The sequence below is a fragment of the Ammodytes marinus genome, assembly GCF_949987685.1.
Source record: "Ammodytes marinus genome assembly, chromosome: 21".
Taxonomy (NCBI): Eukaryota; Metazoa; Chordata; class Actinopteri; order Uranoscopiformes; family Ammodytidae; genus Ammodytes; species Ammodytes marinus.
The window spans coordinates 9,859,030-9,878,301 of NC_137225.1; the positions used below are offsets into that span (position 1 = coordinate 9,859,030).

General features: G+C 40.9%; 1 protein-coding gene across 1 annotated transcript in view; it reads right to left on the reverse strand.

Moving 5' to 3' along the window:
• The window catches only part of cntnap2a (contactin associated protein 2a), a gene marked incomplete at its 5' end in the record, with an annotated part of 288,241 nt that overhangs the window by 88,705 nt on the left and 180,264 nt on the right, over window positions 1-19,272 (reverse strand). The window contains 4 exons of the mRNA XM_080050610.1: window positions 12,402-12,486; window positions 14,463-14,578; window positions 15,547-15,666; window positions 17,348-17,454. Coding sequence (XP_079906736.1) covers window positions 12,402-12,486; window positions 14,463-14,578; window positions 15,547-15,666; window positions 17,348-17,454 — 428 coding nt within the window. The remainder of the gene's footprint in view (window positions 1-12,401; window positions 12,487-14,462; window positions 14,579-15,546; window positions 15,667-17,347; window positions 17,455-19,272) is intronic.

The following is a 19,272-nucleotide window of genomic DNA, read 5'->3' on the forward strand; positions in this document are numbered from 1 at the left end:
GCGGCGCACGCACACACACACACACACACACACACACACACACACACACACACACACACACACACACACACACACACACACACACACACACACACACACACACACACACACACACACACACACACACACACACACACACACTCAGACGCCACTAAACCGTGCACTTGCTGATGCAGACACTCCGCCTGCCGCATGCATAAACCCTAATGACACTGGAAATACTTCACGGCTCGTAATCTATACGCCGCGTGTGTGAGGAGAGAGGCAGGTAAAACGAACGTGAGGACATTAGTATGCATATGCAAATGCATGGCTCAATTGTCGTAATGATGGAGCAGGATTATTTAGCCTGTGTTATCCATAACGGAATGTGCTATATTTGTTTGATGATCAGTTTGTGGTCATACGCCACAGCTCGCAAGTCCACCTTGGGGGAGGACGAAATGGAAAGTCGAAAAAGATTGCCCTAGAAAAAAAGCTTCATAATTGAGATCCAACCCCTCGTCACAAATGAGAAGACAATATTATAATAACTCCTTGAGCATCCGTTTCCTATTTTTCCATTTGCCTTTATCTTTGCGCTGGGCTGTGGCGGCCATATGGTGTAATGTTTGTGTGGATGTGCTTGTTTTGGGGTGTGCTTGTGTGTGTTGTGTGTGTGTGTGTGTGTGTGTGTGTGTGTGTGTGTGTGCACGTGAGACGGAGCAAGTGCAGCTGAGAAAATCCCATTAAGGGGGATATGTATTGGTTTGCTCTGTTATTCAAGGCTTTCTGGGACATTAGTACCGACATATCTTTCAATGTCAGAGCAAGAAGCAGAAAACAAACTAATCTGCTCTACCCTGCTTTCCTTTCTCCCTTCTCCCTCTTTCACTTGATTTCTTTCCCTCTATCCGTCACTCGACATCAATCTCTGTCTTTCACGGCCCCTTCTCTCCATTTCTTCCCCCTGCTCATTGCTATGCTACTGCAAGATGCAACATTGTCCTTCTTCCGTCTATCCGTCCTTCTCTGCCCTTCTCTTCTCTTCACAGCATGAAAGTCTGAATCTATTTGTGTATTTGTGTAGGTCTCAATTTCTCAAGGTTTGAAAAAACTTTCCACTATTTCTTCAACAAATCGAATGCTGAACAACCCAGACAAACAAACAATTAATACGCATAAAAATGTCTCGCCCTCTAATAGAAGTAATGGATTAAGCCCAATTACTACTGCTTTGGTCCTTGTTGGTAAGTTCAAAGACTTGCAAACAAACAGACTTGCACAGTGAAACCACCCCACACAAGCTGATTGATGCAACAGTTAGCAAATATGGACGAAGGCCGAGTATGAACGATTAGAAAAAGTGGTACCATTTCTTTCTTAATTCTGATCTGATTTCAGTACTTCACAGTAGCGCAACAATACAGTGTTCATGTATACACGCAAATACCAACAGGACAAATCAGGGGGAATGAAATGAACACATCGATTATTAACAATGCAGGAACAATAGCAGTAAAAATAATTATGTTGGTGTCATGACCAATTTCATGGGAGACTAGGTCATCATTTCACCAGCTACAATAAGTTAAGAGAACTCAAGACAAAAACACATGTTAAGTTGCTCAGTTAAGTTTATTCTCTAATATGTTAGCATCACCTCAAACATAGATAAAAAAAACATATTAACAACAACCAAAGCTAACCTGACATTCTACTCCTGCTGCACAGTATAACAGCCATGCACATATGTGCCATTGAATAATTATTTCATATTTTTTCTTTAAATTATCAATACAACTCTGTGATTGCATCCCTTTGAATGCATTCCTTTACAAGTTAAAATGCTCGTTTGAAAGAAAAACATACAAACACTGGATTAAAGTAACAGTCTAAAGCGTTATTCTTATAATCTGGGAAATTCAGACTCAAGCAAGAAAATCTATTGAAGTGCAAGCAGTGAAATATTTTCAAATTAACTTAAATCTACTGAACGCAGACCTCTGGATTAGCTATTCCTGTTAAAGGTATAGGGTTCCACTAGTGGATTCATCAGATTTTCCATCAAAGAAAATGTAATTTTTGTGAAATTTAAGTGAAGCCCTTATAAAAAAAAGTATTTTTTTAAAGTATTCATACCAAAACTGTCCCTGTGTCTACCAAATTCAGTCCACTTAAAGCATTGCTTATTTTAATGAATAAGGTTCAGTAGGTGATGGCAGATTAAATGTCACTGCAGAAGCACATGAGTGCAAGCTAAAAATGAAAAACTTGGCTACATCATTATCAAACTGAGTTAATGAGATATATCGCTTATAGCTTTTTCTTGTTTTTAAAAGGTCAGGTGTGTGGGTGCAGTAACTTAATAAAATGTGCGAGAAAGAAAACCTTCAGTATGACCTTGTGTATATTGTGTATTCATGTAAGAAGGTAACAACCTGATATTCAAAAAAGTATATGTATTCCCAATGTGTATCTGTAGAGCAATGGAAATGAGAATTCACAAAGGAGATCAATAAGCAATCAGGTTCATTATATCACCAGTCAGTAGCCTCACATCAAAAATCTTGCTCACTTGAGTGCTAACCATGCAGAGCTTTCTCTCTAAGGAGCATTCAGTGTAATGTTGCTGACAACAATCTCCAACCGATGATATCAGCAGCATGGACATCCACAGGGGACAAACTCACAATCCTAATGACAATACATGCGCACATCAGCGTGAACACTCTGACAGGCACACACACCCAGACCCAGACCAACACACACGTACGCACACACGTACGCACACGCACACACGCACACACACACACACACACACACACACACACACATACCCACGCACACACACACATACCCACGCACACACACACACCCACTTCAGTTAAAATGAATGCCGGATTGGCTTTAAAGACATAAAGCCAGAGCAATAATACATGTTGGTTAGATTTGTTGGGAGCTCTAAATGCATTAGTGTGTTTATGAATGGGTGTGTGTGTGTGTGTGTGTGTGTGGTGCCTTTGTATATTGTTGCCTAGGGCCCATCCTTCAGCACTTTGCTTTTCAGAGAGTAAATGAGATGAAAAAAGAAGACTAAATATATGGAAGATAAATCAGTAAATAGCAAACAGGGAGAAAAAAATTGGAGCTACAGAAAGAAAAAACGAAAAGTAGATAAACAAATAATTGCATCAAGTGGATGGTGCATTGTGTTCTCGCGTTTACTTTAAGTGCTTCGGTTCCTGTGTTCTTCAATGTTTTCTCTGTGTGCGTGTACTCCGTTTGAATAATATGTGGGTTCCTGTGAGAGACAACGGGCACTTTGTTATTGCTTCAGGACTGATCCTTATATTCACGGTATTTATTCTGTTTATAGCTGCAGCTAAATTCAGCTAACACTCTCACAAATAAAATAAGAAGTGAGAAGAAGCACCCCGTCGCCTGTTCTATAACTTACCGGACCTGCTTTTTATTTCCGTCCAAGAAGATCATTAACAAGTTTTATGTCTCCTGTTGAATTATAATGCTCACGGTGGCAGTAACAAAACCATTAGCAAATTGTAAACGTTAAGTGCTGCCTTCTTCTGTATGGATAATGGACTCCCCTCGTAGGCCTTTTTGGTATTGACTGATGTCTAATTTTGGCTGAAAAGAGCAAAGGCGAGAAACAATCGTCTACATGGGAGGCTTGAACCTGCTCTGAAACAAAACACACTAATCCGAGGGGTGATGTGCAGCACATTAAAACATCAATATCTTTGATCAGTTTAAATTGTGTATTTAATTGTTGGTCAGAAGTCCTACATAAATCCTACAAATATGGAGTGAGGATAAATTGAGACATCTGGGCTTTATCCTCCAATCATTTCCCATTTCCCTGTACTTTAAGAGTAACTGTCTGGGAATTTGCAAGTAGCCTTGCATTGCCTCAACTATTCTACTCGGAAGGGTAAGTTGATAATAAATGAAAGGCTACAGCATTAATTATGTTCATGGCCTTTTCATGTTATGGATTTAAAAGTAATAGTTAATTAAGGACTTTCATTACAGAGAATACTAAAAATTAGAAAAGGTTGCTAAGACAAACTCACGTCTCATTCATCACGGTATCTTCTTATGAACAATTCACAAAATATGTGCCTTCACAAAATCAGTGAAGGACAACCCTTGCGTGTCAACATGGGCAATTAACGACACACACACAATGTAAGTGAATAAGATTACACCAAATACATGAAATTGTGGAGTGGAGTAGCATTTACTTAACCAATGAACTTATTGCATTCCTTTCCATTCATCCATTGTGCTGTGTGCAACTCTTTTTAATAACCTGCTACGTCAATGAAAAGGCTCTGGCTGCATATAAACTCCCTCACCTTGCTCTGAGCATCATACCGAAATTCTTTTTATTCTTTTTATAGACAATCATTTTTTATGTGTTTTGTGAATACATACTTCAGGCCTTTTTTTTGTTCAAAACAACCTGCATATTCCAGTGACAGTATTTGATTTTCAGCTATAATTATGTGCATCAGACACTTTTTACCTAAAAGAGGTTAGACTGGGAAAGGGATCGAACCCACATCTTGAAGAAGGAATTAGCCTGAACATACAATAACTAAAAAAGAAGATGAGAACATGTAAACCAGTTAACCTCAAGCAAAACATGAAAGAGAGCAGCACATACTATTTGATCTTTGCCTCTTGCTGTAAATTGAAACTGTGAATTATTTTGAGCTTCCAGCAGCTGCAGGTAGCTTACATTAGACAGATTTCACTCCAGGGGACTATATGGTAATTTAAAAAAATGTTTAAGGAAAGCATGACACCTTCTCAGAACACATGGTAATATTTGGTGATAATATATACTGGACAATTAATCCGTCTAGGTCAATGTCCTATGAAAACACTGTGTAGTGCTGCATTAAAAATGGGTTCTAGTCTGCACTAGATCAAAATAAGCTTCAACAAAAGCCTTACTAAAATAAGGCTTTTGTTAAATAAATCACATATGTGAAAATGTTGTATACATTTTACCAATCAAAGGTGGACTCAGGGATTCTGGAAAATGCTTACAGCCCAAATCACTTTTTCTTTTTAAATCAGTGGATATCTCTTCATGTTCAAGGACATACAATGATGGCATTACTTTTTTTGTCTCGACTGGTGTTGTATCAGAACCTATTACTCTGCTCAACACCGGGCGGACTGAGACATACTGGGGATATGATACAGCTAGCAGGCATGGACAGCTCACTCTATGGCATGCCAATAAGAAAACACACACACGTGAACGCGCACGCGCACGCACGCACGCACGCACGCACGCACGCACACACGCACACACACACACACACACACACACACTACTGAGAGAGATGCTTTGAAAACTACACAAACAAAACAGGCAAACCAGAAGCTTCACTTGCAGCTAGTGCTGTCTTTGCAAAAGTAGCATCCCACACACACACACACACACACACACACACACACACACACACACACACACACACACACACACACACACACACACACACACACACACACACACACACACACACACACACACACACACACACACACACACACACACACACACACACACACACACCCACTTCATTCACACATACGGACATCAGACAGATACACAGTGACACACAATGGCTGTAACTCGACTGCCCTGGGGGACTTCTCATGAGTCTCTCTGACAAGAGACTGTGGGAGAGAGAACGACAAGCACAAGGAGAAAAGAAAGAAAAATAAATAGAATGGGGAAGAAAAATTGTAACCGGGAAAATATAAGAGAAAAGAGAGAGAGAGATGCTGCCCTTGCAAGCACCTTATTACTCCGACCTAATGTACTGTAAAGTGTTATACTCCTTTCCTTCTAGACCAGCACCTGTGTGGCTATGAGCTGTAAGTGTTGCACACAGGGTCGACAGACAGACCTGGTGCGCAGTAAGACACATGACTCTGTCAACACAACATATGACAGCATTATCCCAGGCAATGATGCATTACAGCGGAAACAGCAACCAGAGAGCAGACATTATGGGATGTAAATGATATGGGCTTCTCTGTGACGGATAACACTTTTGTTGCACTATTTCTTGTACAGTCTCTTTCTCACTAAACACTACTTTGTCACGAAAAAGAAACTCACAGAAACACACATGCGCCTGCTGTTTCCCCCCACCGACACAGATGTTTTTAAGTGGATTCTGTTCTGACCTATCTGGAAGGCTGCGTGGGAAGATTTCATGCTTATTCCACATCTGTTAATTGGCTGTGCTATATAAAGCCTAACTTTACATTGTCAGTCTGGGACAACTCTTATCTACCGAGTGAACACCCTCGGCACCCGTGCCCTTATATGGGTGGTAGGGCCACGAAGCTGCCAGCAACCTTGAAGGGAGGCAAATTGTCATCAGTGCATTTAAAGCAGGGAAAGATAGAGGATGATTTATCGTTAATTAGCATCTTGTCTACAGGGGGCGGGAGAAGGAAGGCGGACACTTGGGTGATGGGAGTGTGAGAGGGAGGGACGCCTGAGGAACCCACTGATAGTTCTCATTTCCCATGTCTTTCCACATATTAGTTCTTGTTCTCTCGGCCCCTTTACTTGCTTCTTTGCCTTGAGTGCTTTCGTAAATGAATGGCACTGTAACCAGAACATTAGTCGGGTTAATGAAAGACATGGCACAATTGAAGCAGTGTCTGGGCACAATACACTAATGCAAAGGGATAATAGATGAATTTATTAAGTGATATCAAAAAAATAATGACATCATCTTAAAACTGTTTAAGCCAATACAACAACAAGGTCTGCAACCATTGTCAGTGTATTCTTTTTTTAATAAGTCTATAAATTATATGTATATATATATATAAAGCAACAACAAACATTTTGAAAGGCATTTTGACAAATTGGTTACATATTTTCCAACAAAACACAAGCCCTGTTGTAGATCAGGTGGATTGCAGCAAGCCTTGTTCACATTGCACTGCGGTGCACCATTATTGTTACCTGTTATTGTTGCCGAGAGACAATGGAGCTCAAGGGCAAAAGCGAGAGGAAAAAAAGCAATTGTCTCCCGCTGTTGCATCTGTAAAGGTTAATGATGGACATCAAAAACTACAAACGAGAGGAAAAAAATAAACAAGTGGTTAACTAGTGCTGCGGAATAAAGTCATTCGGGTCTAACATGCAAGACCCATGAGTATGTGTGAGAGTCTGTGTGTGTGTGTGTGTGTGTGTGTGTGTGTGTGTGTGTGTGTGTGTGTGTGTGTGTGTGTGTGTGTGTGTGTGTGTGTGTGTGTGTGTGTGTGAGGGATATCGCAGTGGTTGGCTTGCTGTGCTTGGAAGGCAATAATTGAGACTAAAAGTGCCCATGGAATGGACGGTAACAACGCCACACATACACACAGCCTCATTATCCTCAACCACACTCATCCCTCAACTCTAGGGCCACCCTAGTTTCTTCCCACTCCTCCTGTGCCTGTCCTTCTCTGTCCTCATTTTGGCGTCTCTTAAACACCAAACACACACATTTCTAACCCGTGTTACCATTTACAGTACATGGGTATGATTATTTTACACTGGACTTAATGAGCCGTGATATCCCCGAGTCAAAACCATTAACAAAACATGCTGTTGAGATATGGTTCAGGTAATGTTTCATTTATCCCGCAATATAGAATATATCAAAAAATCACACGCTGTGACCAGAACATATTCATTAGAAAAATTGCTGAGGAAAACATAATTAAGTCCAATAACAAGTTGTTTACGTGTGGTGATTTTAGAGCCGTTCCTACTCTAAGTTCAGCCAGTAAATGACTGTGTGCACGTATACATACAATGGGCTTGTCAGACCCTGATGTCAAGATCAGTAGTCTTTTGTTGGCCCCAGCAAAATCCTTTTTGCTCAACCCGAGACTGAAGTCTATTCCCAGCTTGATGTAACAGGAGAACAAAAGTATCAATTGCTCCCCCTGTTCTCCCTTTCTCTCTCCCTCTTTTTAGCTTTCTCCATTTCTTTCTCCTCACTCTATTAACTTTTTTCTTATCTTTCCATCCATCTGCTGTATAACCCTGCGTTATCTCCTAGTTTTACAGCCTTTTTAGTTGCTTGTAACATTTTAACAGCCAATAATGCTAACATAGCACAATTCAATAATGTGATACAAAATAACATGAAATATTAGCACTTTATTATGATAGCATTTTTACCAACACAATAAATGTTGACATGACTGGACAAAAATTGGATTGAAAAATGCGACTTCATGACATCACTTTAGATGAATTGGATGTTGCTTTGCTGACGGCAAGTGTAAGCTTTCATGAGCAGAGTGTAAAAGGCTAGATATTGTATACAGCAATAACACTCTTTTAGGCAGGTCAGGGTAAATTCTAATTACATTTGCTGAAACAAAATGTTGCTGCCGGTGTCAGGGGCACGTATAGACATTTGAAACACTGGTGGAAGGAAGTGAACAAAGCACAGATGTTTTGGGAATTCGTCAATTCCTGTGTTGGCTTGCTGTCCTCTCCCATGCTGTTTCTGGGAAAAGTTATGGCAAACTAGAGAGGACCGATTTGTTTAAAAGCTCCTACGAGGAACTTTTAATTGTTCATGAGACGGACACATTTTTCCTCTGATGATCATAAATGACATGTAAGTGCAAACGATCAGCAAAACAACACTATTTATTTATTTATTTATTTATTTTAAGATGTTTTGGTGTTAACACCTTTATTTGATAGTTTAAGCACAGAGTTGAAATGGGGAGAGAAAGGGGGAAGTCATGCAGCAAACTTACTGGGCCGGAAGTCAAACCTGGGTTTGCAGCGACAAGGACTTAGCCTTAATGGTACTGGCTGTACCAATTAGTTTTATATATGTTTTATAAATGCCTTTGCAGGGGTACGATTTCCTTGGAACTAATGGAAAAAACACGATTTATGGCATGTAGACAGAAACAGTTTCCCGAAACGGTTCTAAATCAAAGTTCAATCTACTTCACCATCGTCAAATTAACAATATTAATCTGACGTGGCCACATATGAATACATTACCTCGTCTCATACACAGAAAATGAGTGTATCTGCATTGCCTCTAAACTGTGCACATATTCAACACACACATCTTACCGAAGAGCAGTTCACTTGATTAATGCGCTCATTTAATTAATAGAAACATTTCTATGCTCATTAGCCTGGGTGCAATAAATGATTCTTTAAATCGCTTAAGGCAAGTCTGAGAAAAAAGGAGATAACCAAATGTGTTTTTAGAAGTTAACAAAAGCGCTGTGAGTCGGAGTTAGTTTGTGCATATAAGTACATATAAGTGGAAGTGTCTATGTGAGGTTAAGTAGTGTTAAGGAAACACATGTTTTTGGTTGTTGCCGATTCCACTGAGAGCACGACCATTGCCGGATCAGTCACAAACAAAAAAAATCAAAAGAAGGCAATAAGGTCATCATTTAAAAAGAACTTTGACAGGACAAGTTGTTTTACACATTTGGGTTTTGGTCAAGGGCAAAACACTGAATCCGCTCAACCCGGAAGATGGGACTATGACTGTAGGTCCATAGGTTACAGAGCAAACATATCTAAAAAGAGAAGGAGGTTTTAGGGACAAGAAAACTGAAAGAAATAGTCTTCTTACATTTGGACGGTCTTGACCTTTCAAGGAAACTGTCCTCTCACAATGTACGTCCAATCTCCTCTGGGGCTCTCAGAATACATGTGTCAAGAACGAAAAAGTGTGTGTTTTCATCCATGTTTTTATCTGTGTCTCCATCTGCGCAAAGGGACTTGTTTACGGAAGCTTTGTGCCATTTGCTATTTGCAAGCCGTTTACGCCGAAAGGAAAGATGCTAAATCATTAGTGAAGGGTGCTAATTCTCCCCTAAAAGCTGTGATTTAAGCGGAGTAAGTGAGAAGACGGGGCACAGAGATGGTGCAGGTGAAAAAAAGGGATTCGAAAAGGGAGGGAAGACAATAGTGAGGTAAAATTGAAGGTGAAGAATGGGAGAAAGGAGAAGAACGCAGACTTGAAATGATAAATGGAATGAAAGGGAGAACAAAGTCACAGTATGAAGTAAGAGGAGAGACTGGAAAGAAAGTGATAAATGTGTATGCAGTAGGTGATGGGGAGCAGTGGAGAGATGAAGATATGAGATGGAAGGAGAGGGGGGAGAAAGGGGAGAATATTACCTGAGTGTGAGTGTGTACGGCTCTTTGAGTTGTGTGCGTGTGTGTGTGTGTGTGTGTGTGAGTTGCTGCATGCATCAGCATCAGTCTCTTCCATTATTTTATATACCAACCTTGTGTTTGTGCAAACGTGTGTGTGTGTGTGTGTGTGTGTGTGTGTTCCAGTGAAAGAGATGTGATCAAAAATGATCAAAGGACAGACTATGTGACAGGGGTGAGTAAGGGGTCAGACAATTAGGACAATTACTACCCCCAAGTTCCAAATTAGTGGTGTCACTAGTGGCAGAATATAATTCTCATTTAACGGTTGGTTTAGCTCTAAAATGCCAGCTCTATAGTGTAATAAATGAGAGCTGCATGGGGAGGGGGAAAATGGAAGTAGAGTAGCTAGTGAGCGTCTGTGTGTAAAGCCGTGTGTGTGTGTGTGTGTGTGTGTGTGTGTGTGTGTGTGTGTGTGTGTGTGTGTGTGTGTGTGTGTGTGTGTGTATGTGCCTGTGGTTCACAGTGAAAATGCTGTTGACAGTGTAATTTGATGAAAGCTGACAGCTAATTTATGAAGCATATTTTGGGGTAAATGATTTTTGCCGGTACTGCTTTCTCAGTCATTCTAGACTGGTAATTGGATTTCCCTAACTTGCACGGTAGTGAGGTGGGAGTAAACTAGTTAATGGAGGACTGACTGGCTGTTTCTATGAGTGTGTGGCTGTAGAAGGGGGGTGTATTATTAAAGTGTGCTTTTTTTGTGTTTGTGTGTATGCACCACCACTATATCTGTAAGTACCATCTCTTGTGCAGTGTGAGGTTAATAGCAAAGTGTTGGTCTGCTACACTAATACCCAATTATTAGTAACCATCGTTTGCTTCAGTTCAGTCAATCAAAGACCAGGGACACACATGCAAAACAACACATATACTGGCCTACATCTAACAAACCCCAAATCCTCTATCCATCCCTCAACCTTTTTCAATATCCTCTCACTCACTCACTCTAATTGCCAGGAGTGTATTTTTTTATGAGGCTTTCCCGAAGGTGTGTATGCTTCTATGTGTATGTGTACTGTGTTTTCTTTGTGAGTGTGTGTTGTTGGCCAGTGTAATCCGAGGAAAATTGACAGAAAAACGGTTCTGACAATGACAGCAAGCTTGTTATTCTCATCGTACATGTACCACACACACACACACACACACACACACACACACACACACACACACACACACACACACACACACACACACACACACACACACACACACACACACACACACACACACACACACGTACACGTACACGCACGCACACACACACGCACACACACGTCTTCCTCAAACAAGATATTAGACCTAATATCCTAGCTTCGACACAGACTGCGAAAAAATACAGCTGCAAGCCCTCCTCTCCTCTCCTCTCCTCTCCTCTCCTCTCCTCTCCTCTCCTCAGCATAGAAAAACCTATTTAAATCCCTGTTGAAACTCCGCTAAACCCAGTCATAACACAAATCAAACGTATCTAATCCAGGGCAAATCTTACACAACTCAACCATTTCTCAAGCCAGCCTAACTAATCCAAACACAACTCACACAAAACCCTACCGGGGGTCTTACTCAAGTATATGGCAGCCAAAAGGGCCGAGGCCAAAGACATCTAATGCAAATTAATGTAATCCAAGTAAGTCTACTCACACTGAGCACAGCCAGGCCTCAACTCATTTCCAATGGGCTCTTTCAATACTATCATCTGTAGTTCTAGTGCTGGGTAAAGACAGGATGAAGGCAGCAGTTCTGTGTGTGTCTCTGTAAGCTGTTGGGCCACTACAAGCTACCGGAACAGCGCTAAAGCTCCTTGGATGGAACATCATTTTCACTGAGGTTAAATACATGACAAATAAGAATAGAACAAGTTGAATTTAAATGAGCTATTAGAAGCATATTGCATAACTTACCTACATATCAATGACAGGCGCAATGGTTTGATCACAAACATAAACATGAAATACCTTTTTTCATGACCACACCAACCCTGTGTCATTTGAGTTTTTTTCCTCTGTAGTATCCACAGAAGGGAAAACGGTGGTGATTGTGTTGTTGTTAATAAGCATTTTCCCATCAAATTCTGGCAAAAAAGAACTTTGCACCGTCTGCTGTGTCCTTGTGTGTTTGTGACACAGTGGTGAATGAAGATGCTATCCTCAGCATTTACCTGGAGTGTTGAGCAGTCTGGACATGCGACAGCTGTAGGCGACTTGCTGCTCACAGTATTCTGCACTGGTGGTGATGGCTGTCACCTGGAAACACAAGCATGGGGTACGTGTTTTATCTTATTCAGCCAGACAGGTCAATTTAATGGGGAGAAAACTAAACAAATTATTGAGCGGCAAAACGAAGCAAACTTCACGGTAATGTTGTTTTAATTTACCTTCACCCCGTGATTGAGAGAAGCCGAAAAAGGAACAAGCGACCCATACAAGTTTGGAGGGAACATAATTACAGGAAGAATATGCTACTCAAATGCTGTAATCGAAAAAAAAAAAAAAAACCTGCTGACGCAACTCAAAGTGTCGGCAGCTCGATTTTGACTGAGAGTGACAAGTACAATTTATAACAACTCCCCAGGGAGATCAGCGTGAAGCAAAGCCACAGCAGACAAGTAGAGGAGGGATTATTATTGGAATTATGAAAAGAATAAAGACTGAATCAGTACAGGGCAATAGCAAAGAGGTTGAATTACACTGTTTCTCACTGCAGTTACTACCTGTACGTTATCAGGTGCTCCTGATGGTGTAGGTTTGTCAAATCACTCATATATATTTGTTTGGAGCTTGCATGTTATCATGCTGACAGGCTTAATTTATTCCGTGTATTTACAGCCGTCACAAGAACCAGTGAGAAATGGCTGACTTCAGTATTACTGCTAAAAACAGTGCAAAGACGCAGTCACTCATATTATTAACTATAACAAATGTCAGGATATATCAGGAATCCATCTGAATTCTACTTGTGTTGTACCTTGCTCAGTTTAGGCCTCCTCGGTCTCTGTCTACTTGTGTACTGGATTTATAAATTATGGAAAAATCGAGGATCACTAGATTCTCAAGAGCACTCCAGTTAGCTCTAGCAAAGCACAGCTCTGACAGCACAAACCATGTTCAATGATTGGTTGTTAAGCTTCAACCAGCCGACACTATTTGACTTATTAAGTAGAGTTTGGCTCCCGAACCACAGTGTTGTGCCATTTGAAAATAAAGTGACTTGTACAATCACAATCTACTTCTAGTGCTTTGTTTTTCTCTGCGGCCATAAACAAGTATAGACTGGGGAGTGAATATGTGGCTTACAAGTATAGGCATATTTACACACACCTGAGAAGATGGATGGGTGGATGGATGAATAGATAGATAGATAGATAGATAGATAGATAGATAGATAGATAGATAGATAGATAGATGGATAGATGGATAGATGGATAGATGGATAGATGGATAGATGGATAGATGGATAGATGGATAGATAGATAGATAGATAGATAGATAGATAGATAGATAGATAGATAGATAGATAGATAGATAGATAGATTTCAAATCAAAAAACCTTTTGTTGGGGCAAGAGTCAAAGGCCTCGGACTGCCACAGAAGGAGTAAACTTAGGAGTGTTGTAAGACAAAGCCATTGGACATTGAAAAGTAGTTGAGTGCTTGCTTTTACACCTGGTTCGCCTTTTATTCACTGAGTTCTGAAATATTCACACATGAATGCTACCACTGTCCTTTGTGGATCACTGTGACTGACTTGAAGAACTCTATTACAGGGGGATTCTTTCTGGTGAGTTTTGAGTGAGAAATAGAAAGGAGTTTTTGATCAGCAAACAAGCGAGAGGCAGCCTGACATGACATGAAATGTTGGCACACCGTAGCAGGCAGAAAATAGCAACAAAATTCCCCCCGAAAACTGTAATCTTAGGGGACAAAGTCTAGCATCCTCCATGTTAGATATGCCTTCAAGTGAAGTAGGGTCATTTAAAACAACAAAGGACACATCTTTTGAATACAATATATTTTAAATCTTGTTTTAATCCCCCATTGTACATAACATCACTTTAACTTTGCGAAAAACAGTGTTTGATGGCTTGATTACATAAATCTTTCATCTATTTTTTAATTATTTGTATTGTTGAATTGTCTAAAACGCAAGTTTTCTCACTATGCAACACACAAGACTTTTCTATGCATAATGCATGAAAGGTAGTGTGTGTATAGGTGTGTTACCTGCTCCATAGAGGCACTGTAGTTGACTTGTAAGACGGTGCGTCTCTCTCTACTGGAGCCAGTCACCGTAGTTTTGGGGGGCAGGTTGTTCATAACCGTTGTCCACACTTTGTCCTCTACACAAACACAACATGTGAAAAAGACACCAGTTAGATGTTGTAAATTATTTGTTGGAAACGATTATTACATATGATTGCAGAAACAGTAGATTTACCCACATGCTAACATATTGATGCGACAGACAGTCATACACACACAAAAAAACCCTGCTGTGTAGCTTTCAAGGCTATGAAGTTTCTGTATAATTTAAGTAAGCAATGAGTCTCTAGGGTTTATTAGACGCTTCTGTGCTGTTATATTATCAGCCAGTCACTCAGACATCCCACTGTTCATTCAAACTGTCCGTCAGAGAATGTGTGTGTGTGTGTGTGCAATTCAGGTCTGTGAGGTATGAGTAGGCTATGTGCCCGAGAAAGAGACACTCTTAACATTTCTGAAGTCGTGTCTGAGTGTGCTATTCAGCGTGACTAAGGGGCTAGCCAGCAGAGTGCGGTGACATTTCATTAAAAGTCTAGCCTTTGCTCTGTCCGCTCGCTCTGCTGTTCCAGACTATATACTTATTCCCCTCAGGGTGTGGGCATGTATGTGTGTGTGTGTGTGTGTGTGGAGTAGGTGGGCATGTGCATGTGCTGGTATGATGTGTGTCAAAGAAATGTCACTCAGGCTATTGGAGCACACTGAAGTTTGCGATTCATATGTGTTTTTGGTGTTTTTCTACGTGTATCTGCCTGTGGTGGCTGCTCCCCTAACAGTTACATGTCAGTAGCTGTGAACTCATTGCCATGGAAACCCCGGGTATAGCAGGTTAAGAGTGCTGCTGTCTGAGGTTAAGAATGAGGAGGGCACACACACACACACACACACACACACACACACACACACACACACACACACACACACACACACACACACACACACACACACACACACACACACACACACACACACACACACACACACACACACACACACACACACACACACACACACACACAGTGATTTCAGAAACACTTTCATGACACACCTGTCATGTTGCAGGTGACTTTGAAGGGGCCAAGGGGTCCGCTGCCGTCAGGGTCGATCCAGTAGGCGTCAGACGACCTCCCCAAATGCTTATAGGCCTCACATGATGGCTCATAGACAGCTGGAGGTGGGGCAGGGGAACAGAGAAATAAAGGGAAGAAGAATCACAGTCTAATTCATTGAAATTATATTAAAACCATATGCTGCCCACAGTAACAGAATGATAGTTAAGATGATACAGTAAAAAGCCCTAAAGATAGCAGCCAGAAGTTGTTTCTATTCAAGTAATTCTCGGCCATATCTACACTGTAACATATTTTTGTTATGTAATGGTCCAAAGATTCATTAAATTGTCGAATTTCAAAGTGGACCAAATAGCACATGGATGTTTCCCCCCCTCCTTTCAGAAGGCAATTTCATGTGGCAGTCGCCAGTCTCCATTCAGCGCTTGTCGAGAAGTGGTGTCTTGTCGTACACACTCTGGCAATCTATGTGACAACATTTTGATGTTATGTTTGTGTTGATGTACACACAGACAGACGGAGAGAGGAGGGAAGGGGAGGAAGCATTTCAAAGAGCAATGCCAAAGTGTGATTCGGAATCAAACTTTCTCGACTGAGGACAGTTCGCAGGCGGAACACTCAGTTTAAAAAAAAAAACTGCCTTTATATTCTCCCTTAGGTTACTTTAGTCTGAGCTCTTCATTGCTGCTTCTCTTCATATATCTCTTCCTTCTATTCTTCTTTCACTTTTCTATTTTCTTTCATTTCGCCCTCTGCTCACCCAGGAGTTTGACCATGCAGTTGCTTGCTGGGGAGGACGTGCTCTTAAACCAAACTGGTTGGGAGGGAACTGACCCTTCTGAACTATCTCACAAGGAACCCGCCGGAACTCAACTGAATTGTTAAGGCACAACTTCTGGTTCAAAGCCGATGGCCAAAGGGCAACAGTTTGAAGCTCAATGCCTTGTCTGGAGGGGAAGGGAGAGCTTTATTCATCCAGTCTCCAGACCCCCACACATTATCCCTGGCTGCTCCCCGGATTCAACTCATGACTTTCAAGTCCTAAACCAGACTAGCCTGTTTCCCAAGTGACTGCTCTCTTCTCACTAATTAGGGAATTTGTCCTTTGTAAATATTGATAAACACTTAAGACAGAGGCATGTGGTCATAAAAAGACATCTATCACTGTACATCTTCAGCGTGTTATCATATATCTATGTGTTTTATTGTTTATACTTTACTTTGTAAGGTTATTTCCCGAACAATAGATTTTTCACTCGCCCTATTCTTCCATTACATTTTCTCACACTCAATTAATATTACAGTACATCCGTTGGTTTAGGAATAACATATGTACTGTACATCATATTGCCAAGCATTTCTCTCTCATCCTTTCTTAAAAATAAATCACAATTTGTGGCATATGGGAAGAGGGATGGCATCCTCAAGATGTTAAGCCTAAAAAAAGCCTCTTTGTGTGCTTGTGCTTTTTGGTCGGGTTGCCCTCTTCTCAGACTATAACAAAACACCCAACGCAGTCGGAAAGAAGCCCGGCCTCGGAACACTTCAAAGTTCATCTGTCCCTCTGCTGAGGACAGTGGCCTTGCAAGAAGAAGCGGCTTAGAGACTCGAAGGGCAAACAGAGGCAGGCCAAGGCCAAATCCAACAAACGTGCAAAGAACAGAGTACAGTGGTGTTCAAGAGAGGGGGAAAACAACAGATGGGAGACACACACAACTGCACACAAACACACACACATACACACACACACACACACACACACACACACACACAACTTACAAGTGTGGCAGGTGGCTCCTGTGTATCCTGTTCCATCACAGGTACAGCTGAAACTTTCCCACGTTTGTTTACACCGGCCGCCGTGTTCACAGTGATTAGGCATGCACCTGGAGAGAGAGAGAGAGAGAGAGAGAGAGAGAGAGAGAGAGAGAGAGAGAGCTTTTACATGTGCACGTCATCTATAGAAAATATATAATTTGTTTGTAGTATCTACCGTCAGAAGCCAACACACACTTCCTTCTGCTACACTATCTCATTTTATCTAATCAACAATATGCTTCAGATTAAACCTGATTTAAATCGACTATGTTGATAGAAAATACAGTATTTGAAGCATTGCCATTTAACAAACTGCCTAAAAAACAGCTGCATTGTGAGGAATTTAGATATATTTTTTGTGATACAAGAATAACTTTGACTGTCAGTGTTGCATGTATTCTTTACTGTATGTTACATAAATTGACTTTTGTGTTGAATGCAAAACATTCAAACATCGATATTTTAGCTAAAAGTGGCTTCTTTCTAATGAAATATATATCTATGTTGATGCAGAAAGCATACTTTTCTCAATGAGACAGCACATAAAAATTCTGAAATATAAAAAGGGATTTCTTGAGGTCAGATCGATGTATGTAGGATTTCTTCAACCCAACATACATTAGCATGCAAAGATTGAATAAATTCAAGTTAAAACTGGGGTATATCATTTCTGATTGGTCAAAGTTAACATGAGCTGACACTTTGACCAATCAGAGCGAGGCTCCGATTTTCTGTTCTTATTGGCTGTTGGGACTGTCCATTCACTTTGGCACAACTTTGTTGGTGTAGACTGTAGAGCGTTGAGTGGAGTGGAGCGGTTGAGGTATTTGGATTCGAATCTCTATCCCTAGCCGTAGGATCTTAACCTGGTAAGAATGATTGCACTCAATGGTGAGTGTACATATTTCAGCTGAGTAAATGTTGAAATCAGATGTGGTGTGAACAAGAAAACCAATTGTGCAACATGTCAGCAGAAAGATTAGAAGTGATAGCTCATTTTAAATGTCAATAACTGACCACACAACACGGGAGTTTTCATTGACCATTCACTACAGCAATTGATTCAATGTGTCAGTGGTGTGAGGCAGACATTTCTGCTCAGCTTGGTTGACAGGCAAGCATGTATGAGCTGGAAAAGACCATTGTGTGTCAACAGAAACACTTGTCCTTAGTGCAAGTGAACAGTGTTAATCTGCCTCTGCCTGTTTGAATACAGCACATAGCAGTAAGACATCACAGTTCTGTTCTTGTTGTAATTTGAATACCAACTCAAATCCTGAATAGATCAATGTTCTGTGGTATAATCTGCCCACAGGCCTGGTGGGCATGGATCCACACACAGTAGTCTCTGAGCTGGCTTTATCCACACACATTATCTGCGTCTGTTTATCTGTATGAATCAAAGGGATGTTAAAGGGAAAGCCAGCTGGAGGAAAACAAACACCGACTAGTAGTAGCTGCAGGGGCCCTTTAAAATGCCGAGTTCTTCTTCTTTCTTGTAGAGAGAAGGGCAGTTAAGCAGTAAAACATATTCCATCTCTGGAGGATAGAAGAAGACGGTCACTGTTTTTGTTCCAGTAACTACATACAGCTGTGGGCTTGTTCATATGATAAATGTGGAGTTCACTGGCAGTGGGACATCTCCAATAGTGAACATTGAAATATTCCCAATCATATGTTTTGAAAAATAAAGAAAGCGTATGCTGAATGTACAGCTTTGTGTGTGTACTGTAACTATAAGCGTATGCAATTAAGCAGTAATGTTCAGTCCAATGATGCAGAGACACTGCTGCTGTAAGATATAGGATTCGTGGCTCCGAACTGCCTGCCATTAATTAAACCTTGACTCAAATTGATTTGCATGTTCTGCAAATGGGAAATAACAA